This window comes from Rhinopithecus roxellana, chromosome 12, assembly GCF_007565055.1.
Source record: "Rhinopithecus roxellana isolate Shanxi Qingling chromosome 12, ASM756505v1, whole genome shotgun sequence".
Classification (NCBI taxonomy): domain Eukaryota; kingdom Metazoa; phylum Chordata; class Mammalia; order Primates; family Cercopithecidae; genus Rhinopithecus; species Rhinopithecus roxellana.
This window is the reverse complement of record NC_044560.1, coordinates 23,880,022-23,902,523: the sequence shown is the minus strand read 5'-3', so window position 1 is coordinate 23,902,523 and position 22,502 is coordinate 23,880,022. Positions and strand designations below refer to the sequence as shown.

Genomic DNA, 22,502 nt, shown 5'->3' with positions numbered 1-22,502 from the left:
CTAGCAGTGAGCTGAGATCCAGCCACTGCACTCCAGCCCGGGCGACAGAGTGAGACTCCGTCTCATTAAAAAAAAAAAAAAACTGTGTCACAAGGCAGGTGGATCACTTGAGGTCAGCAATCTGAGACCAGTCTGGCCAACACAGTGAAAACCTGTCTCGACTAAAAAACTAAAAAATTGGCTGGACGCGGTGGCTCAAGCCTGTAATCCCAGCACTTTGAGAGGCCGAGACGGGCAGATCACAAGGTCAGGAGATCGAGACCATCCTGGCTAACACGGTGAAACCCCGTCTCTACTAAAAAAATACAAAAAACTAGCCAGGCGAGGTGGCGGGTGCCTGTAGTCCCAGCTACTCAGGAGGCTGAGGCAGGAGAATGGCGTAAACCTGGGAGGCGGAGCTTGCAGTGAGATCCGGCCACTGCACTCCAGCCCAGGCGACAGAGAGAGACTCTGTCTCAAAAAAAAAAAATTTTAAAAATTAAAAAAATTAAAAAATTAGCCAGGCATGATGGCAAGCACCTGTAATCCCAGCTACTTGGGAAGCTGAGGCAGGATAATTGCTTGCACCCAGGACATGGAGGTTGCAGTGAGCTGAGATCACGCCATTGCACTCCAGCCTGGGCAACAGAGCAAGACTCAGTTTCAAAAAAAAAAAGAAGCTGTTTGTATATTCAGGATATTAGGCTCTCACCAGATACATGATTTGCAAAGATTCCCATAAGCTGTCTTTTCACTCTCTTGATAGTGTCCTTTTAAAATTTTTATTTATTTTTTATTTGTTTTTTTGAGACAAAGTCTCACTCTGTCACCCAGGCTGGAGTGCAGTGGCGCGATCTCGGCTCACTGCAAGCTCCACCTCCCAGGTTCACGCCATTCTCCTGTCTCAGCCTCCCAAGTAGCTGGGACTACAGGCGCCGCCACCTCGCCTGGCTAGTTTTTTGTATTTTTTTAGTAGAGACGGGGTTTCACCGTGTTAGCCAGGATGGTCTCGATCTCCTGACCTCATGATCCGCCCGTCTCGGCCTCCCAAAGTGCTGGGATTACAGGCGTGAGCCACCGCGCCCAGTCCAGATAGCTTCTTAAAACAACAACGATCAACACTATTCAAAAAATGGGCAAATCCTCAAATAGGCATTTCTCTGAAGGTGATGTGCGGATGGCAAATAAGCACATGAAAAGATCCTCAAGGTCATTAAACATTAGGGAAGTGTGATGAAAACCACAAGGAGATAGCACTTCACACTCACTTGGAAGAGATTTTATTTATTTATTTTTGGACTCACTCTGTCACCCTTGCTGGAGTGCAGTGGTGCCATCTTGGCTCACTGCAACTGCCACCTTCTCCTGGGTTCACGCCATTCTCCTGCCTCGGCCTCCCGAGTAGCTGCGACTACAGGCACACACCGCCACGCCCGACTGATTTTTTATATTTTAGTAGAGTTGGGGTTTTACCATGTTGCCCAGGCTGGTCTCGAACTCCTGAGCTCAGGCAATCCGCCTGCCTCAGCCTCCCAAAGTGCTAGGATTACAGGCGTGAGCCACAGTGCCCGGCCAAGAATAGATTTTTTTTTAAAAGGAAAATAAATGTTGATCAGCATGTGGGGAAATTGGAAACCTCATGCACTGCAGGGGGGAATGTAAAATGTCAAAGCTGCTGTGGGACACAGTCTTCAGTAACTTAACCATAAAACTACCAAGCCAGGCACGGGGGCTCACGCCTGTAATCTCAGCACTTTGGGAGGTCGAGGTGGGCAGATCATCTGAGGTCAGGAGTTCAAGACCAGCCTGGCCAACATGGCGAAACCCCGTCTCAACGAAAAATAAAAATTGTCTGCATGTGGTGGTGCACACCTGTAATCCCAACTACTCGGGAGGCTGAGACAGGAGAATCGCTTGAACCCAGGAGGTGGAGGTTGCAGTGAGCCAAGATCGCGTCTCTGCACTCCAACCTGGGCAAGAGAGCAAGACTCCATCTCAAAAAAATCAAAAAAAGTTACCATGTTATCCATCAACTCTGCTCCTAGGTATATACCCCAAATAAAACAGATGTTCAAACGAAAGAATGTGTATGGCCAAGTGCAGTGTCTCATGCCTGCAGTTCTCACGCCTGCAACCCCAGCACTTTGGCAGGCCAAGGTGGGCGGATCACCTGAGGTCAGGAGTTCAAGACCACTCTGGCCAACATGGTGAAACCCCGTCTCTACTAAAAATACAAAAATTAGCTAGGCATGGTGGTGGGTGCCTGTAACCCCAACTACTCAGGAGGCTGAGGCTAATCAGGAGGCTGAATAGCTTAAATCCAGAAGGCAGAGGTTGTAGTGAGCCGAGATCACACCACTGCACTCCAGCCTGGGCAATAGAGTGAGACTCTGTCTCGGAAAAAAAAAAGAATGTGTATAACAGCATTGTTTATAATAGCTAAAAGAGCAGCCTGGGTAATAGGATGGGACCCCATCTCTACAAAAAAAAAATTTGTTTTAATTAGCCAGGCATGGTGGCAGGCACCTCTATTCCCAGCTACTTGGGAGGCTGAGGCAGGAGGATCACTTGAGCCAAGGAGGTTGAGGCTACAGCAAGCCATGATTGCATCACTGCACTCCAATCCGACCACAGTGCGAGACCCTGTCTCTGTTTATTTATTTTATTTTATTTATGTATGTATGTATGTATGTATGTATGTATGTATTTATTTATTTATTTATTTATTTATTTATTTATTTATTTTGAGACGGAGTTTCGTTCTTGTTACCCAGGCTGGAGTGCAATGGTGTGGTCTCGGCTCACTGTAACCTCTGCCTCCCGGGTTCAAGTGATTCTCCTGCCTCAGCCTCCCGAGTAGCTGGGACTACAGGTGTGTGCCATCATGCCCGGCTAATTTTTATATTTTCAGTAGAGGCAGGGTTTTGCCATGTTGGCCAGGCTGGCCTTGAATTCCTGACCTCAGGTGATCTGCCCGCCTTGACTTCCCAAAGTTCTGGGATTACAGGCGTGAGTCACTGTGCCTGGCCCCCATTTTTGTATTTTTAGGACAGGTGGGGTTTCACCATGTTGGCCAGGCTGGTCTCAAACTCCTGACCTCAGGTGATCTGCCCACCTCGGCCTCCCAAAGTGCTGGGATTACAGGTGTTGAGCCACTGTGCCTGTCCCCTGTCTCAATTGGGAAAAAAAAAAAAAAAGCCGGCCAGGCGCGGTGGCTCATACCTGTAATCTCAGCACTTTGGGAGGCCAAGGTGGGCAGATCAGGAGGTCAGGAGATCAAGACCATCCTGGCTAACACAGTGAAACCCCATCTCTACTAAGAAATACAAAAATATTAGCCGGCCATGGTGACAGGCGCCTGTAGTCCCAGCTACTCGGGAGGCTGAGCCAGGAGAATGGCATGAACCTGGGAGGCGGAGCTTGCAGTGAGCCGAGATCGCATCACTGCACTCCAGCCTGGGGTCAGAGTGAGACTCTGTCTCAAAAAAAAAAAAAAAAAAAAAGCCAAAAGGTGGAAATAACCCAAATATCCATTTGTGAATGTATGAGTAAAACGTGATATAACCATAAAATGGAATATTATTCAGCCACAAAGAGGAATGAAATACTGATACATGCTATAATGCAGATGAACCTGGAGAACTAGTGAGAGAAGCCAGACATTTCCAAGGGTCACAGGCTGTGTGTTCCACTGGCAGAAGGCACCTACAACAGACCGATTCACAAAAGAAGGTGGAACCAAGATTACCAGGGCCAGGGGGAGGGAGGAGGGGGGGAGTGGCTGTTTAATGGGTATGGGGTTTTCTTGGGGGCAGTGAAACGTTCTCACATAGGGGGTGCTGATGGCTGCACAGCACTGTGAATGTGCTCAATGCCACACATTGTACACTCGAAAATGGTTACAGTGCACCCAGCATGGTGGCGTGCTCCTGCAGTTGGGGCTACTAGGGAGGCCCAGGAGTTTGAGTCCAGCATGGGCAATGCAGTGAGACCCCCAAACCAAAGAAAAGAAAAAAAGTTGTTAAAATGATAAATTTTATGTGTATTTTATCACTTTTTTTTTTTTTTTTGAGACAGAGTCTTGCTCTGTCTCCCAGGCTGGAGTGCAGTGGCGCGATCTCGGCTCACTGCAAGCTCTGCCTCCCAGGTTCACGCCATTCTCCTGCCTCAGCCTCCCGAGTAGCTGGGACTACAGGCACCTGCCACCACACCCGGCTAATTTTTTTGTATTTTTAGTAGAGACAGGGTTTCACCGTGTTAGCCAGGATGGTCTCCATCTCCTGACCTCGTCATCCTCCCTCCTCGGCCTCCCAAAGTGCTGGGATTATAGGCTTGAGCCACTGCATCTGGCTTTTTTTTTTTTTTTTTTTTTTTGAGATGAAGTGTCTCACTGTCGCCCAGGCGGGAGTGCAGTGCTCACTGCAACCTCTGCCTCCTGGGTTCATGCAGTTGTCCTGCCTTAGCCTCCCAAGTAGCTGAGATTATAGGCACACACCACCACACCCAGCTATTTTTTTTGTTTTTGTTTTTGTATTTTTAGTGGAAACGGGATTTCACTATGTTGGCCAGACTGGTCTTGAACTCCTGACCTCGTGATCCGCCTGCCTCGGCCTCCCAAAGTGCTGGGATTACAGGCGTGAGCCGCCGTGCCCGGCCTTTACCACTTTTTTTTTTTTTTTTTTTTTTTTTTTTAAAGTAGCTCATGAGGTAGAACCCAACATAGGGGAGCCAGCAAGTCGTGGCGAGGAGTCCTTGCCAGGGTCATCGGGAGTCCCCGCTGGGGCCTCCGCCTTCTGGTGAATGGGCCAGTCAGCAGGTTCAGGTCCCTGCCAAGGGCATGAGGCTTGTGGAGGAAGTCCCTTGTGGAGACCTCTGGGCCCTGAGCTGGGTGGGGGTGGGGGTAGCATGTGGGACCCTGGCACTCAGAAAGACCGAGCCCCTGACCTCTTCACAGGGCGGGTCAGTGTGGTGGGGTCTTCTGTTGGAGAGGACGGCCCCCGAGGCACTGTGGTGACCCGGTGCAGCCCCGTGTGGCGTGGGAAGAGCTCCACCCTGCCAGCGGCTGCACCGTGGGAGGGCAGCTCCAGCCTGGGAGGACTCCTGGCCCTTCCCCTCTGTATGCCTCTGTATCCTGAGAGAGCCTTGACCAGGTCCCCTGCTTCCAGGGAAGGCTACTCATGGCCACCCACTGCTGGATAGGGCCCTACGGGCGTCTGCCTGTCAGTGACTTCCAGTTGCGTGCTTGGGACAGAAGGGCAGCTCCAGCGCACACAGGTTAGACTCTGGGTCCATCTCTGGGCTGCCCCTTACCTGGCAGGGCCAAAGAGGGCAGTGGGCAGGGGGCTTGGGAAGGCTCTGCCCTCCTCAGCCCCCCTGCAGCCCCCCAGCCGGGCACCTCTAGGGGCCTTGCTCTCAGGAAAACCTTGGTGGCTGGACCAGCCACCCACCGGCTGAGGCCACAGGTGCGAACTGCGGCCGGTGTAGGAGGAGCCCAGTCCCGGGTGCCGCCCTGGGAAGATGAATCCCCTGAGCAGCCTAAGCTTCTCCCTCAAGCAGGGCCCTGGCAGGGGAGGCGAAGGGAGCTGGAGGCCAGGGCTGGTCCAGCAACCCCCGAATTTCCTGGATCCCTAGGTTCCCACCCACTCACCTCTGCTCCCACTCTGGGCACTGGAATGGGGTGGGAGCCTCTGTCATCCGTCATCCTGCACTGGCCAGTGTGGCTCACCTGTGCTGTCACCCACTCCCCAGCCCCAGGGACCCCACCCCAAGCACGTCTAGGCAGGTGGGTGACACATCAGGCCAGGAAGCTTGGCCAGGCCAGGGAGGACGTTGAGGGACCAAGAAAGAGTCCTTTTTTTTTTTTTTTGAGACAGGATCTGGCTCTGTCATCCAGGCTGGAGTGCAGTGGCTCAACCACAGCTCACTGCAGACTCCTCAACTTCTCAGGCTCAAGCAATCCTCCCACCTCAGCCTCCTGAGTAGCTAGGACAACAGGCACACGCCACCATGCCCAGCTAATTTTTATATTTTTTGCGGGACATGCTGGCTCACACCTGTAATCCCAGCACTTTGGGAGGCTGAGGTGGGTGGATTACTTGAGGTCAGGAGTTCGAGACCAGCCTGGCCAACGCGGTGAAACCCTGTCTCTACTAAAAATACAAAAATTAGCCAGGTGTAGTGGCACGTGCCTGTAATCCCAGCTACTTAGGAGGCTGAGGCAGGAGAATTGCTTGAACCTGGGAGGTGAAGGTTGCAATGAGCTGAGATTGCGCCACTGCACTCCAGCCTGGGCAACAAGAATGAAACTCAGTCTCAAAAAAAAGAAAAAAATTGTTTTCATTTTTTGTAGAGATGGAGTTTCACTATATTGCCCAGGCTGGTTTCAAACTCCCGGGCTCAAGCAATCTGCCTGCCTCTGCCTCCCAAGGTACTGGGATTACAGGCATGAGCCACCGCGCCCCCAGAAGGGGTCTTGAGGGTTCAGAGCCCCAAGGCCCAGCTGGGGTGGCTGCCTCCAACATGGCCCTCCTCACCCTCCAGGCCCTGCCCACTGGGTTCCCTCTTTCAGACCCCCACTTTCTGGGCACTGAGGGTCTTGCGTCCCCGTTTCTGTCTGCTCATGTCTCAGATGCCTACGTAGGCCACCTTGCTCTCTTGTCTGTGTGTAGGTGTTGGGGGTGGGTGTGGGCTGCTCTGACTGTCCGTCTCTCTAGGTCACTGCACCAGCTTCTCCCTTCATCTCACCAGGATGTGTGCAGGGCATTGTGCCCGCCACACTCTCAGCCTGAGGATGCTGGTGGCCTGTGGGAGGCTGAGGAGACCCCAGAGAACAGCTGCAGCCTTCCTGCCAAGGGGGTCGCCCAGCCCTGGCAGGAAACGGGGCTAGGGGCTGGGTGGTTGGGAGCTCTGACTGTCCCTCCGAGTCGCAGAGGACTTGCAGATGGTGGCGTTGTGCTCCCACGATGACCCCACTGCAGAAGATGCCCTAGAGCACGCTGTGGGGCCAGTGGGAGAGTGGAGGCCCGAGCCTGCTCCACCCTCGTGGGCTCTGCCCGCAGCCTCCGGGTTCAGGCTGCGTCAGGCCAAGGGTGGGGCTGCCTGACCTCAGTGAGGGGTGGCCAGGCCCCTGGGCTTGAGTTTCTGTCACCTGTCCCTTCCCAGGGCAGACTGGGCACTTTGAGGAGCCACTGTCTCAGAGCTCCCCAGGCTGACCCTGCCCAGGTCACACCCTCACTCTCACTAGGGTCAGGCCCAGGGCTCCCTGAAACTGCAGCCAGAGCTACAGCATGGGTCCAACCAACTGTCCCATATCCTTGACCTCACCGTGGGTCAAACCAGCTGTCCACCGTCCTTGACCTCGCCATGGGTGAAAGCAACCATCTAAATGTCCTTGACGTCACCAACCAACAGAAGCTTTGGGTATAAGTAGCCCAGCTGTTGCTCAGCTGCTGGTTTTTAGCCACGAGGTAGGTAGGGACACCTATGCATTTTCCCCATGTCCAGCAACCTCCGCTCCCCCTGGTGACAACCCTGCCTTTGTGTTGAGAGCCACTAACTACCGTTGGAGCCACACAAAATCTGAGTGAAGCCTTTCAGAGTCTTCCTGGGGTCAACATCCGGATAGCCAAGTCTTCTGAGCAGCCCGACTGCTGAGGTGGGGTTGACGGGGCAGTGGGGCCCTACCCAGCAGAGAAAGGAGGAGGTGCCACATGGGGACACAGAGCCATGGGTGGGTGGGCAGGGGGAGAGCCCGACAGCCTCACCTGGATCCAGCTAGACCTGAGGCTCAGCTGTCTACTCATGACTCCTATTCACTGAGCTAGTCAATTGCCTCTTTTCATGCAAGCTGGCTTAAGCTTCTACCGCTTGCTACAGTGACTCCTGACTGACCCAGCTCACATGTGTGTGCATATGTGTGTATACCAAGCTCATGTGTGTGCACATGCATGTATACTAACTGGTGTGCATGCAAACGTGTGCATACCCAGCTCATGTGTGTTTGCACATATGTGTGTATACCTAGTTTGAGTGTGTTCACATGTGTATACCCAGCTTGGTTGTACATGCATACCCAGCTCATGTGTGTGCATACATGCATGTATACCCAGCTCGAGTGTGTCTGTACACATGCACATATACCATCTGGTGTGCATGTACATGTGAGTATACCATTTGGGTGTGCATGTACATGTGTGTATATCCAACTCGTGTGTGTGCATGCACATTTACCAGCTCCAGTGTGTTTGCACACATGCATGTATACCATCTACTGTGCATGTACATGCATGTATACCCAGTTTGGGTGTTTGCACATGCTCAGTTCATGTGTGCATGTACATGTGGGTATACCCAGCTCTTGTGTGTGCACGTGCATGTACACCAGCTGATGAGCATGTACATGCATATATACCCAGCTCATGGGTGCATGCACATGTGTATATACCCACGCTGGGTGTACATGTACATGCATGTATACCCAGCTCGTGTTTGTCCACATGCATGTATACCTAGCTTGGGTGTGTGTATACACCCAGCTCATGTATGTACATGTGTGCATATCCAGCTTGTGTGTGCACGTGTATATACACAGCTCATGTGTGTTTGTTCACATGCACATATACCCAGCTTGGGTGTGCACACACATGTGCATATACCTAGCTCCCATGTGTGCACACATGCATATATACTCAGATTGTGAATGTATGTGCACATGCACACATACCCGTCTGTGCATAGCTTCTGGCTCTACAGGCAGGGGACGATGCTGTTTCCATTCATGGTTGCATCTTTTACTGTTAGGGAGGTTTGTGGAGTTTTTCTTTGTTTTTGAGACAAGGTCTCATTCTATCACCCAGGTTTGAGTGCTGTGGCGCGATGATGGCTCACTGCAGCCTCAACCTCCCTGGCCCAAGCCATCCTCCCACCTCAGCCTCCTGAGTGGGTGGTACCACAGGCATGAGATATCATGCCTGGCGAATTTTTTTATTTTTAGCAGAGATGGATTCTCACAATGTTGGTCTCAAACTCCTAGTCTGAAGCAATCCTCCGGCCTCAGAGCTGGGATTATAGGCATGAACCATGGCATCCAGCCAAGAGGTTTGCTTTTTTTTTTTTTTTTTTTTGAGACGGAGTTTTGCTCTTGTTGCCCAGGCTGGAGTGCAATGGTGCAATGTCGGCTCACTACAACCTTCGCCTCCCGGGTTCGAGCGATTCTCCTGCCTCAGTCTTCCAAGTAGCTGGGATTACAGGCATGCACCACCACACCCAGCTAATTTTGTATTTTTAGTAGAGATGGGGTTTCTCCATGTTGGTCAGGCTGGTCTCAAACTCCCGACCTCAGGTGATCCGCCTGCCTCGGCCTCCCAAAGTGCTGAGACTGCAGGCGTGAGTCACCGCGCATGGCCGAGGTTTGTATTTTAAACCAAAGGTCTGTTACTCCTTGAATGGGGAGGACATTGAAAAGTCCCTTGGCCAGGCGTGGTGGCTCACACCTGTAATCCCAGGACTTTGGGAGGCCGGGGGGGGGGTGGATCACGAGGTCAGGAGTTCGAGAACAGACTGACCAACATGGTGAAACTCCATCTCTACTAAAAATAAACAAAAAACAAAACAAAACAAAAAACGAAAAGTAGCTGAGTATGGTGGCAGGTGCCTGTAATTCCAGCTACTCAGGAGGCTGAGGCAGGAGAATCGCTTGAACCCGGGAGGCAGAGATTGCAGTGAGCTGAGATTGCGCCACTGCACTCCAGCCTGGGTAATGCAGCGAGACTCCATCAAAAAAAAAAAAAGAAGGAAAGAAAAGAAAAAGCCCCTCGTTGACTGGGCGTGGTGGCTCACACCTATAATCCTAGCACTTTGGGAGGCTGAGGTGGGCAGATCACGAGGTCAGGAGTTTGAGACCAGCCTGGCCAGTATACATGGTATACCCACAAGGGTATACTCACATGTACATGCACACATGAATTGAGCATGTGCAAACATCCAAACTGGGTATACATGCATGTACATGCACAGTAGATGGTACATATGCATGTGTGCAAACACACTGGAGCTGGTAAATGTGCATGCACACACACGAGTTGAATATACACACATGTACATGCACACCCAAACGGTATACTCACGTGTACATGCACACCAAATGGTATATGTGCATGTGTACAGACACACTCAAGCTGGGTATACATGCATGTATGCACACACAAGCTGGGCATCAAACCCCGTCTCTACTAAAAATACAAAAATTAGCCGGGCCATGGTGGTGCGTGTGCCCCTGTAGTCCCAGCTCCTTGGGAGGCTGAGGCAGGAGAATTGCTTGAACCCGGGAGGCGGAAATTGCAGTGAGCCGAGATTGTGCCACTGCACTCCAGCCTGGGCAGCAGAGCGAGACTCCGTCTCACAAACAAAAAAGTCCCTCATTTAGGTTCATCTGTGGCACTCAGGGCCACTGGACAGAGCCAGGATTTCTATCTCTGTGTGTGCAGTTCCGGGATTCTGCAGTGAGGTCAGATGGGCCCATGATAAAGGCCTCTAAGGAGAAAGGTGAATTGTTCCATTGCCTGCAGGGGAGGCAGGGGCTGGGTCTTGCCAGGCCTTTACTGCAACTGGTGGGCTAAGCTACGCATCTACCTCTGCGAGTGTCAGCCCACCTGGGGCCGCTCACCAGAGTGACAGGAGGCCACCTGAGTTTTCCCTGGGGATTCTAGTCCAAGGCTAGCAGGAAGGGGAAACATGCCCCTCTTGCATCTGCTCACTTACACCATCACCTCCTCCACCCCCCAGCAGACACCGATTCCCCCCGTGTGTGCACGTGTGTATACCCAGCTCATGTGTTTGTGCACATGCATGTATACTCAGCTTGGGTGCGCATGCACGTGTGCCCAAGAAGGATGTGCAATTCATGATTCATGACCACAGGCTGGTGGCCAGGAGGCTCGAGGGTGAGAGGCATGGTGGGGAGCTTCGGAACAAGGGACGGGTCCTGGTCGGGTACAGAGGCCAACTCCCTGCACCTGCAGGACAGGGTCCAGGGGGCTACAGCCAGCCTCCTCCCAGAGACCCCCAAGGCCTGGCATTCGCTCTGCCTGCCATACTAGCCTCCTGGGCCATGACGTCTGTGACTTTGCAGGGCAGTGACCCTCCCAGCTCTGCCAGCCACTCATTCACTAGCCACAGCAGCCTGTCCTCACTTTGTGCCTGGCTCTGCTGCGGTGACACCTCCTCACTGGCCACTCCCCATGAAGCTGGGCACCAGGGCCCTACTCAACCCCTCAAGCAGAGCTGCCCTGCTCTGGTCTCAGGGCCAGGGTCTGGTGCTAAACCCACCCTGGCACCCAGTGGGCCTCGGCAGGTGTGTGCTGAGGGTTGGAGAGGTGCCGTGGCCCCATTCCTCCACCAGCCCCTGCCTTTGAAAGCTACAGGAGCTAATTAGGGCTTTCTTCTTGATCACCTACATTCTGCACCCCCTGGGCACCGTCACGATGCTCCCCCCTCTCCCTCCCTCCCTCCCTATTCTGTCCTTTGGGGCCTGGATCTCACTGGAAGTGAAGACGATGGCAGAGGGCTGTGTGGTGGAGAACCTCACAGTGCTGGTAGGAGGAGGATAGATGCCCTGCAGGAGCCCAGAGCCCAGGGCAAGACAAAGGGACCTCTCCTGCCAAAGCTGGAAATCTAGAAACGTCTCCTGCAGCTCCAAGACCCTTCAAAGCCTGGCTGGAGCGCAGCGCCCGGGGCGCACACAGAGATGGAGCTGTGGGTCCTGTCACGTGCACAGATTGAATAATTCAGATTTAAAAGACCTACTTTCCCGTTAGACCATTTCCTGCTGAGGAGCAGGTGGGGGTGGGGCATCTGAATTGTGTCTCCCGCTCCCAGGGGTTTTAGAGTAGGCCTGGTGTGGAGCTGGTATCAGGGCAGCCACCTCCGCCCTGGGGCCCAGCTCAGTCCTGCCCTGGGTTGGGCACAGCTGACCGGGTGTGGCTCTGGACTCCGGGACCCAGAGCTGACTGGGTGTGGCTCTGGACTCAGGAACCCAGGCTGATCTCTGAGATCCTTGCAGAGAAGGGAGTGTTTCTGGGAAGCGTTTGCTCTGCCAGGGAGAGGGTGGGGCAGTAGGTGAGGGACAAAAGACACAAGAGGCCTGGGCTGAAAGGAATGGAGGTGGGGCAGGGAGGGCAGGTCTGAGCCCAGCTCTAGACCCCCGTGGCCACCAAGGGCTCGGGAGTTTCTTATCTCTAGGGATGTGCTCTGGCTGGAGGCGAGAAGCATCTTTGCGGTCACACCACACTCAGGGCAGACGCCCCTACCTCCCAGGGACTGTGTACTGCAGAGGGCAGCCCCAGGCTGCAGTAAGGACCTGGGAGTAAGCACCTGGGGCCCCTGCTCCTTCCCTCCCTCCTTCCTCTCAACTTTGCCTTCCATAAACCATCAAATAGGATTTCTGCCTGGACTATGCGGCAAGTTCCAGGGACAGCCCTGCCTCACCATGAGGACCTACAGATAAGCTGGAGGTGCTGGGGCTGCACCCTGCCCCTTGGATGTGGCTAAGGCAGGCACTGGCCTGGTGTCCTCCTGTGTGGCCTTCCTCCGAGGCCCTGGCTGTAACAAGATGGGCTGACCAGGCTGATGGTGGCCTGTAGGACAAGGGAGCCCCAGGACACAGCCCTGCCACTGTCCAGTCTGGCCTGCAGTGTGGTGGCCACTCCTCCTGAGGCTCCTCCATGGCCCTGAGCCAGGCTTGCAGGGACCTTCCGGGGCCCCTACCATCCCACAGCTGCTGGAAGGTCTCTGGTGACAAACGGCAGCTGCCCACTTTGGGCTTCCCTGCTGCTGCCTCAGCCTCCTCTCCCTGCTCCTCAGTTCCACTTTTTTTTTTTTTTTTTGAGACGGAGTCTCGCTCTGTCCCCCTGGCTGGAGTGCAGTGGCCGGATCTCGGCTCATTGCAAGCTCTGCCTCCCGGGTTCCTGCCATTCTCCTGCCTCAGCCTCCTGAGTAGGTGGGACTACAGGCGCCAGCCACCGCGCCCGGCTAATTTTTTGTATTTTTAGTAGAGACGAGGTTTCACCGTGGTCTCGATCTCCTGACCTTGTGATCCACCCGCCTCGGCCTCCCAAAGTGTTGGGATTACAGGTGTGAGCCACCGCGCCCAGCCTAGTTCCACTTTTAACTCAGGTGGGCATTGAAGGCTGGCATTAGGCCTGCCAGATTCTGAGGGCCGCCTCTAACCCCTCACCTGCCAATGTGCAGAACACCGTCCCCCGACTTTGCATCGTCCCTCAGCCCCTGATGTGCCCCATGCTCCACCCCGCCTCTGGAGTGTCCACCTGCCAATGTGCAGAACACCGTCCCCCGACTCTGCATCCTCCCTCGGCCCTTGATGTGCCCCATGCTCCACCCCGAGTGTCCAAGCAGAGAAGCCTGCAGGGGCCCGGCTCTCCTGACATCCAAGCACTCAGGTTCCTCCCGCCCTGCCCTTGTTCTGGCCCAGCTGATGGTTCTGCCCCTCCTGATCTCTCGCTCTGGGCTCTGGTCCCTGTGCTGGCTTGCATCTTCCTCACTCAGAACTCAGAGCATCAGCCACACCAGCTGTTCTCTGATGACCCCGTGTGCCTGGCACCACGCTGGGCTGGTGGAGCAGCGGGTAAGAGTGGGCTTCACAGGGCTCACACGGCAACAGGGGGAGGGCCCACAGAAGGCAGCCAGGAAGAAACCACAGGAGAAAAGAAACCAGCAAGGTACCTGGGAGGGATGCTCAGGGCTGGGGAGACATCTCCATGGAGGTGACACCCGCAAAGGCCTAAACTACATGAGGTTATGGGGAGACTGTCCCAGGTAGATGGAGTCACTGGGCCAAAGGCTGGAGCATGGAATTCGGTGGTGTCAGGGAGCATCGAGGAGCCAGTGTCTGGAGAGTGGGGAGGAGAGGAGGGGCCTGGACCCTGGGGAGAGAGTGGGTGATGGGAACTGTCAATGCTTTCAGTGATATGATTGACAATTCAGCCCGTGTGTGCAGTGGCTCCTGCCTGTGATCCCAGCCCTATGGAAGGCTGAGGTGGGAGGACTGCTTGAGCCCAGGAGTTTGAGACCAGCCTGAGCAACACAGGAAGACCCTCATCTCAAAAAAAAAAAAAAAAAAACCCAAAAATAAATAAATAAAATAAAAATTCAAAAAATTTCACTGGGAGTTCAGTCCTTGCTCAACTGTGCTAGGTAGGCAGGTGCCCCTGTGGGGATGGCGCCTCGGTGGCCCCGTGGAGGTCAGAGGCCACACAGGGTGAGGAGAGGGTAGCATACAGTGGGGCGGAAGCGAGGATGAGAGACTGGTTACACAGGAGATAATCAGAGCCGGGTTCCTCACTCCCAAAGCAGGATGCCCCTCATTCGGAACAGGTTGAGCCCTGTAGTGTTGGCCTGGCATCAGAGTAAACGTGTGGCGCTCAAGAAAATTATAGACAAAAACACCCATGAAACTGTGTGTATACATATGCGTGGGAGCATGTACACAGATGTGCTCCCTTGCTCCACCAGCTGCAAGGACACCCCAGTAGCAATGACCACAACCGGGGCCCGACTCCGGGCTCTGCATGACATTCTCCCACAATGAACCAGGTTGCCAGCAGAAATAGCTGGGTTCAGGTTGGGGCAGGCAGAATACAACAGGACCCTGGAGCATCTCGTGCCAGAAATAAAGGCCTCCGGGAATGACGCGGACAAGTGAAGTGGGAGGGAGACAGAAGGGTGGGAAGGCACGGGTTCCCTGTCTGCTGGAGGCTCCCCAGGGAGGGGGAAGCGCGTGGCAGGGAGGGCAGGCGGCAGACGCATCCAGAAGCCGCACTTACTGTGTGTCCACTTTCTCACACAAGCGCCATGCACACAAAATGAGAAGAAAAACGCCAGCTGAGAGAGGCGGGTGGTATCCCAGGGTGAAGAGAGAGTAGAAGGTGGGACATAGGCGTTGGGGGTGGGGTGGCGTGGCCCCTTGAGGTTGTGGCCCTGGTTGAGGGGAGGCCCAGTGGATGAGGCTGGGTCTTTCTCCCTTTCAGCTGTGCTGGTGCAGGCCTGGAGGAAAACGGACGCCAGGTTTGGTGTGGAAGGGGAGCTCGGAGGGGACGAAGGCCCAGGCGGGTGGAAGAGCAGGGCGCTGGCTGGGGAGGAGCAGAGTGAAGAAGCCGGGGGGTGAGGGGCGGCCGGAGCTCAGCTGGAAAGACAGCAGGAGGCGGTGGGCGCAGGGGCGGGTTCCATGGACGTCCTGGAGGCTTCTGAGGACACCAAGCCTGGAAGTCAGGACATGTGGCCTTCTTGACTTCGTTCCCCTTCCTCACCTGGGGTCTCCGGTCCCCGCTGTCCACTGCTCAGCGGCTTGGGAGGGGTCCGCGGCCTCCGCTCCTGCCAGGCGGCCCTGCCTGCAGCAGCGAGAGGCGCCACGGGGCGCTGCCCTCCTCCGCAGCCCGAGGCCCACCTCACACGCACTGAGCCCACGCGCGGGTCTCTGCCCGCCAGCCCCGTCCGCGCTCGCCGCAGTCCCTGCTTGAGATGCCGGGGGGCACCTGCGCCTGCCCGGGACCCCGACCTGCTCGCGGGGCCCGGCGCCTCCTCTGCAGGCAACGACCTCGCCCGCGGTGCCCCCACTCGCTCCGTCCCCAGAGGGACCGCCCCCGCCCGCGGCCTTCCCCGCCCCTGTCCCGTCCCTCGAGTGCCCCCCGCCCGCCGTTACCCAACCACCGCCCCCGGAGGAGCCCCCGCCCGCGGTTACCCAACCTTACGCTGTCCCCGGAGGACTCCGCGCCAGTGTTCCCCCCGCCCCGTCCCGTCTCCGAGGGCCCACTGCCCCGGTCCCCATCCCGCTCGGTCCCCGTAGGGCCGGGCCGCCGGGGGGGGGTCTCCTGAAGCAGCGGTCCGGGAAGACAGCAACACGGCCTCTTTAAGCCGCTCGGACACGCGCTCGGGCCCGTTGCGAGTTGCAAGCGCGCTGGCGTGCGCGTGCCCGTCGGGCCTAGCGAGCGCGCGCGACGCGCGGCGTGCGTGGTGACGCGAACGCGTGGGGTTTCCCGAGACTGCGGGCAGGGGCCCGCCGCGCCCATCCCGATGGCTGGAGGCGTCTGAGGGGCGGACGGAGGCGGCGGCGGCGGCGGCGGGAGCGGGAGCGGGCGCGGGCGGCGAGTGGGGAGCGGGGTCGGGAGTGGAGCAGCCGCCGCGGCGGGAGTGGACCGAGCCTTGCCGGTGCGCACCTGCCCGCAGCGCCTGCGGAGCGCGCAGCGCGGCCCGAGCGCGACGACCTCCCGAGCAGCGGCCGAGGCGGCGGTGTGGGCGCGTCAGGCCGCGACGAGGGCGCTGAGGTGAGCGCGGCAGCCCCCAGCCCCGGACCCGGCCTCGGTTCGTCCACCGGCCCGCCCAGGGGGCGCCCGCCCCGCCCCCACCGCACCCGCCGGCCGGGGCCGCGTCTTCCTGCCCCGCCCGGGTGCGGCGGGCGGCGTCCGAAGGCGGGGGCCGGGAGCTGGGGTCCGAGGTTCGGGGTGCAGGGTCGGGGTCGAGGGCGGGATCTCGGGCGAGGAGCCGGGGTCCGAGGCCCAGGGCTGGGGTCTGAGTTTCGGCCCCGGGGTGCAGGGCTGTGCGCGCCGCGGGAGCTTCCCGTGGCGGCGGCCGGGGCCTCGGGGGCGCGGGTCGGGCGGGGCTGGGCCCTGCGTGGGGAGCCGGACGTGGCGCTCGGGCCCTTGGCGCGAGAACAAAGGCCGGGCGGGCGTGCAGGCGGGGCGGTGTCGGCGGCCGGACCCCCGCGCGGGCCGCCTATCGGGGTGACTTTGAGGGCCGGGAGGCCGCAGGGGGCGAGCGCGGGGAAGGGGAACAATGAAATGGGGAAGCCGGGCCGCGCGCCGCGGGCGGAGTGGGGATTTAAAGCGGAAGCCGGGCGCGGTGTCGGGAAATGGGAAAATAACGGTTTCGGCCCTTTCGCTGTGCCAAGTCGCGGAGACGGCCGCGCTGTGGCCTCGCCCTTCTCCTGCCGAGGCTGGGGTCTGTCTGGCGCCGGCGCCCCGCGCGTGTCGGCCGGGGGGTTGCGCGGACCCCGGCCCGGGCCCGCGAATGAATGGGCCCGGTGGCCGCGCCAAGATGGCGCTCCCGGCGGTGCCTTTGTGGGGCGGCCGCCGCCGCTCCGAGTTTCGGGGCCCGGTTTGCGATATTCCGAAGGCCCGAAGGTGGGGGAGAGGACAGGAAATAGCGCAAAGGCTGGGTGTCTTCCTCCTGCCTGGATCGGCTTTTCGGCTGAAAGCTGGGTGGGGGTGGGAGTGGGGAGCTGAAAATCCCACACGGCTGCTGGCTGAGGCTTTTGACTTTTAAGAACCTCCTATATTTTTCCCTGTCAATCGATAGTTGGTTCGAATGGTATTTTAACATTTCTTGTGTCCTTTAAATTACATGGTTAGCATGCAGAAGCAGTATCAGCTTTGTTTGCTTAATTCATCTTCATGGAAGCCTTTTTTAAAAAAAAAAAAATAATAGAGATGGGATCTCTGTGTAAAAGAGAACCTGTTAACCAGGCTGGTCTCGAACTTTGGGTCTCAAGTGATCCTCCCGCTTCAGCCTCCCAAAGTGCTGGAATTAGAGGCCTGAGCCACCGTGTCCATCCTGTCTTCATGGAAGGTTTTTGTTAGGATTGTGAAATGCATTTATTGAAGGAAAATGCCGATGTTAAAATTTGTGTTTTGAAAAGGGAGTTGGTGTGCATTTACAGTTAGGGTATTCAGTACTCGACTTGTGGATAAATAGTGTAAAAATCTTAACCTACGGTTTTCGTTTGGGGAGCATTGGTTCATTGTATTTTCAGGTTGCTATCTATCTGATAACAGTAGTCTCAAATAGTATTAGCTGATTAAGCCGTTGCTGGTGAGATTATTAAGAAAATGTGAAGATTATTTTTCATGATTAGCAAATGGACGTATTAGTTTGTGAAAAGTCCCAGTGAACCATGCATACTGAATAAGGCCTTTGGAGCAAGCATTGTTACCGATAAGGTTTCTGCATAAATTATTTTCTAATCTGAAGTGATAGTCTTTTCGGAGAGGGAGGAGCTCTTTATTGAATGTAAGGTTTTAATTTTCATGCTATTGAGATATATAGTTTATTCTGGATTCTTTGGGAAAGTATATATATCAAGAAAGTGAATAGGCAGGTCCTTCTTTCTTTGCTAACGCTGGGCGCGTGGCTGGGGATGAAGCTGGTGCCACTGACATGGAGACAGGTCTGAGAGCCCCCCCGGGGTAGGACTGAGTGGTGGATTTTGGCTTGGTTTATGGTAAGGCAGAACTTTATTATTTTTTGAGATGGAGTTTCGCTCTTGTTGCCCAGGCTGGAGTGTAATGGTGCGATCTCAGGTCATTGTAACCTCTGCCCCCCAGGTTCAAGTGATTCTCCTGCCTCAGCCTCCCGAGTAGCTGGGATTACAGCTACCGCCACCACACCCAGCTAATTTTTTGTATTTTTAGTAGAGAAGGGGTTTCACTATGTTGGCCAAGCTGGTCTTGAACTCCAGACCTCAGGTGATTCACTCACGTTGGTCTCCCCAAGTGCTGGGATTACAGGTGGGAGCCACCGCGCCCCGCGGTAAGGCGGAACTTTCTAACAAGTAGAGAGCTGCGCAGAAATGAACTGCAACTGCAAGGTCTACAGGCTCATCCTGTCAACCCTGGGGAAAGGCTGGACTGCAGGTGTTGGGCGGTGGTCCCAGGTTAGGAGCGTTTGGTTTTGTCAACACTGAAAGTCCCTTTTTTTTTTTTTTCTTTTAGACGTTGAGAGTTGGAAAATCAGTTAAGTTCTGAGGTGCCTGTGCCCCCTCCCAGTTAAGCACGCACTGTCCAGGCCCAGTGTGAGGATGACATTTCATCTTCTGCTGGAACCTTTCAAGATGAGTCTTATAGAGGAAACTGTTCCAACATTAAATTTCAGCTCAGAATTGACTTTGTCAAAAGAGCATATCCACTGGACAAAAGCTATTTCTCTCGCATAATCTGAATTTATGACACAGTCATAGTTATCTCATGAGATAAGTACTGACAGTGCTCTTCGGTGATACCTTTAAAATGTTTTTATTTTTCTTTGATATCTTCAGTTAACTCTGTTTTTGGGGGGGTGGGAGAGTTGAAGTAAATTTTCTCAGATTTAATTTTGATCTTAGAAGATTCAAGAGGCTGCAGAATAGTGTTTTTTGTTGTCGTTTGTTTTTAAGTGTAAAACCCACTGGGTGTGGTGACTCACGCCTGTAATCCCAGCACTTTGGGAGGTGGGGCGGATCACATGAGGCCAGGAGTTTGAGGCCAGTCTGGCCAACATGGTGAGACCTTGTATCTACTAAAAATATAAAAATTGGCCAGACGCGGTGGCTCGTTCCTGTAATCCCAGCACTTTGGGCGGCTGAGGCGGGTGGATCACGAGGTCAGGAGATGGAGACCATCCTGGCTAACACAGTGAAACCCCGTCTCTACTAAAAATAGAAAAAATTAGCCAGGCGCGGTGGCAGGTGTCTGTGGTCCCAGTTACTCGGGAGGCTGAGGCAGGAGAATGGTGTGAACCCAGGAGGTGGAGCTTGCAGTGATCCAAGATCGCGCCACTGCACTCCAGCATGGACGACAAGTGAGACTCGTCTCAAACAAACAAAAAGCCGGGCGTGGTGGTGGGCGCCTGTAATCCCAGCTACTCAGGAGGCTTAGGCAGGGGAATCGCTTGAACCCAGGAGGCAGGGATTGCGGTGAGCCGAGATTGCACCACTGCACTCCAGCCTGGGTGACAGAGCGAGACTGTCTCAAAAGAGTTAAACCCCTGTAAATCTTTTTAATGCCCAATGACTTCGCTTTCAAACTTGTATCATGTAGGTAGATTTATATTGATCACTTGAGAAGTAGAATTTGAGGAGTCAATTTATTTCTCAAAGGAGGTGTTGTACTATCCCGCAAAAGTACCAGAGCTTTGTTCTCTTCCCTTTGCTTTGTTAAAAATTTTCTGTGTCTTCTGGTTCATTTTCTGTGTGTGTTGGTCCACTGGAAAAGTTGTAGCTTTGTAGCTAAATACAGCTTTGATTAAAGGATGAGAAAGGTCTTCAGGGCATCTGTAGACTCATCTACCATCAGTTGACTTTTTGTAGCTAATACTTTAATGAATAACATTGATTTTATTTTAGAAGTGCAGTGTTGGCATTTATTGTAGTTTTGTCATTGGATTGTTTGTCTCTGCCCAAAAGATTTGGCTCATGTCGGTCTCTAAATTGGATTACATTCTTACTGTCTGTGACTTTGGCTTTAGCATTAGTGGATTGGTAATAGATACTCTCAATTTTTAAATCTGGCTTGACCATATGGCAGGCCATGTTATTTTGAAACCCCTATTTAGCGTAAGTCTCATAAGACATGGAACACAAATTTTTAGAAAATTTTAAACTGGTTTGGCTGGGCGTAGTGGCTCATGCCTGTAATCCCAGCACTTTGGGAGGCCGAGGCAGGTGGATCATGAGGTCAGGAAATTGAGACTACCCTGGCTAACATGGTGAAACCCCGTCTCTACTGAAAATACAAAAAATTAGCCTAGTGTGGTGGCAGGCACGTGTAATCCCAGCTACTTGGGAGGCTGAGGCAGGAGAATGGCGTGACCCGGGAGGCGGAGGTTGCAGTGAGCCAAGATCGCGCCAGTGCACTCCAGCCTGGGTGACACAGTGTGACTCCGTCTCAAAAAAAAAAAAAAAAAAATTTAAACCGGTGTTTAAATTCTGATTTCAGGTTTGCATTTGTTAAGAGTGGTTGGAGAGATTATGAAGTAGGCAATTCAGTTAAGTGTTTGGTTTAGGAACATAGAATAAGGAGATAACATACATTTAAAATGGAAACTATCAGAAATAGTTTATGAAACTGCAGTGTTCAACGTTACTGAAAGAAAAAGTAGGGCAAACATACACGGGAGTGTGTATGAAGAGAAAGAAATATAACATCACATCAGCTGCTCTGGGAGAGGGATGGAGCACTACCTCTTTCAAAGCTGTGTATTTTGTTCCAGAATTTTGATTGAAGAAATATAGACAATCTATAGACATTTGAGTTTGCTAGTGGATTAGTGGAATGCTGAAAGCTTTTTTTGTTTTGAGACAGTCTCACTCAGCCGCCCAGGCTGGAGTGTAGTGGCGCAGTCTCGGCTCACTGCAACCACCGTCTCCCAGGTTCAAGTGATTCTCCAGTCTCAGCCTCCCGAGTAGCTGGGATTACAGGCACCCACTGTCATGCCCAGATAATTTTTTAAAGTTTTATTTTAGTAGAGACAGACTTTCACTATGTTGACCAGGCTGGTCTTGAACTCCTGACCTCAGGTGATCCGCCCATCTCAGCCTCCCAAAGTGCTAGGATTACAGGCGTGAACCACTGCGTTCTGCTGGGATGCTGAAAGTTTTTTTTAAATCTTTTAGCCTCTTGTTTTTGTGGCAGTGCCTACCATTGGGTGCCATGGTAATCAGTGGAAATTACTCCTGGCTTTCAGTGGTAGAAAAGCTTTCTGTTTTATAGAGCAATGTTGCTTGTTTTCTTTCTTTTTTTTTTTTTTCTGAGACGGAGTCTCGCTCTGTCGCCCGGCCTGGAGTGCAGTGGCCGGATCTCAGCTCACTGCAAGCTCCGCCTCCCGGGTTTACGCCATTCTCCTGCCTCAGCCTCCCGAGTAGCTGGGACTACAGGCACCCGCCACCTCGCCCGGCTAGTTTTTGTATTTTTTAGTAGAGACGGGGTTTCACCGTGTTAGCCAGGATGGTCTCGAACTCCTGACCTCGTGATTCGCCCGTCTCGGCCTCCCAAAGTGCTGGGATTACAGGCTTGAGCCACCGCGCCCGGCCTGTTTTCTTTTTTTTAAGATTAAGTGAAAGTATTTCTTTTTTTATGTCTTCTTAAATTAGAATTCTGAAAAAGACCCATTTTTTAAAAGTTAACTGATTAAAAAGACCAAATTAAGATTATCTAAGGCAAATCTTTTTTTTTTTTTGAGATGGAGTTTCGTTCTTATTGCCATTGCTGGAGTGCAATGGGGCGGTCTTGGCTCACTGCAACTTATGCCTCCCGGGTTCAAGCGATTCTTCTGCCTAGCAGTCTCCCAAGTAGCTGGGATTATAGGCGCCTGCCACCACACCCAGCTGATTTTTGTGTTTGTAGTAGAGATGGGGTTTCACCATGTTGGCCAGGCTGGTCTCCAACTCCTGATCTCAAGTGATCTGTCTGCCTCTGCTTCCCAAAGTGCTGGAATTACAGTTGTGAGCCACCGCGCCCAGTTTATCTAAGATAATTCTTAAGTTTATTCTGTTGAACGTATTTTGCCGTTCAACAGAATGGCAAAATGGGAGGCCGAGACGGGCGGATCACGAGGTCAGGAGATCGAGACCATCCTGGCTAACACGGTGAAACCCCGTCTCTACTAAAAAATACAAAAAACTAGCCGGGCGAGGTGGTGGGCGCCTGTAGTCCCAGCAGAACTTAGAGGCTGAGGCAGATAAAATAATGATTTGATCATTAGTT

At 53.9% G+C, this 22,502-nt stretch overlaps 2 protein-coding genes across 8 annotated transcripts in view; one reads left to right on the top strand and one right to left on the bottom strand.

The window, feature by feature from the left end:
- Window positions 1-13,540: 13,540 nt before the first annotated feature.
- On the bottom strand, window positions 13,541-15,920 carry LOC115892399. 5 transcript variants are annotated; one of them, XM_030913802.1, is made up of 3 exons: window positions 15,741-15,920; window positions 15,300-15,380; window positions 13,541-13,916 (listed from the first exon to the last, which is right to left on the bottom strand). In XM_030913802.1, the coding sequence occupies exons 1-3, from the start codon at window positions 15,815-15,817 to the stop codon at window positions 13,820-13,822; spliced, it is 255 nt and encodes an 84-aa protein (XP_030769662.1). In that variant the 5' UTR covers window positions 15,818-15,920; the 3' UTR covers window positions 13,541-13,819. The 5 variants fall into 5 exon arrangements, 2 of the variants coding, with proteins under 2 accessions (XP_030769662.1, XP_030769661.1); XR_004052290.1 differs by lacking the exon at window positions 13,541-13,916 and having other exon boundaries at window positions 14,439-15,380; window positions 15,736-15,920; XR_004052292.1 differs by lacking the exons at window positions 13,541-13,916; window positions 15,300-15,380 and adding an exon at window positions 14,439-15,236 and having other exon boundaries at window positions 15,736-15,920.
- Window positions 15,921-16,009: 89 nt separating this feature from the next.
- Window positions 16,010-22,502, top strand: part of GNB1 (G protein subunit beta 1) — a 112,315-nt gene continuing 105,822 nt past the window's right edge. Inside the window, exon 1 of one of the 3 annotated variants that reach the window (XM_030913799.1) lies at window positions 16,010-16,313. The gene's annotated coding sequence lies outside the window, so the exon portion shown is untranslated. The remainder of the gene's footprint in view (window positions 16,314-22,502) is intronic. The other 2 variants (XM_030913798.1, XM_030913800.1) reach the window with 2 other exon arrangements.

Bases quoted from the DNA above. Each gene is read 5' to 3' on its own strand.
- LOC115892399 (XM_030913801.1), bottom strand. From the start codon at position 15,817: ATGGGGACCGGGGCAGTGGGCCCTCGGAGACGGGACGGGGCGGGGGGA. The intron at 15,237-15,740 runs GTAAGGTTGGGT...TGGTGTCCTCAG, and splicing joins CGGAGTCCTCCGGGGACAGC to AAGCCTCCAGGACGTCCATG.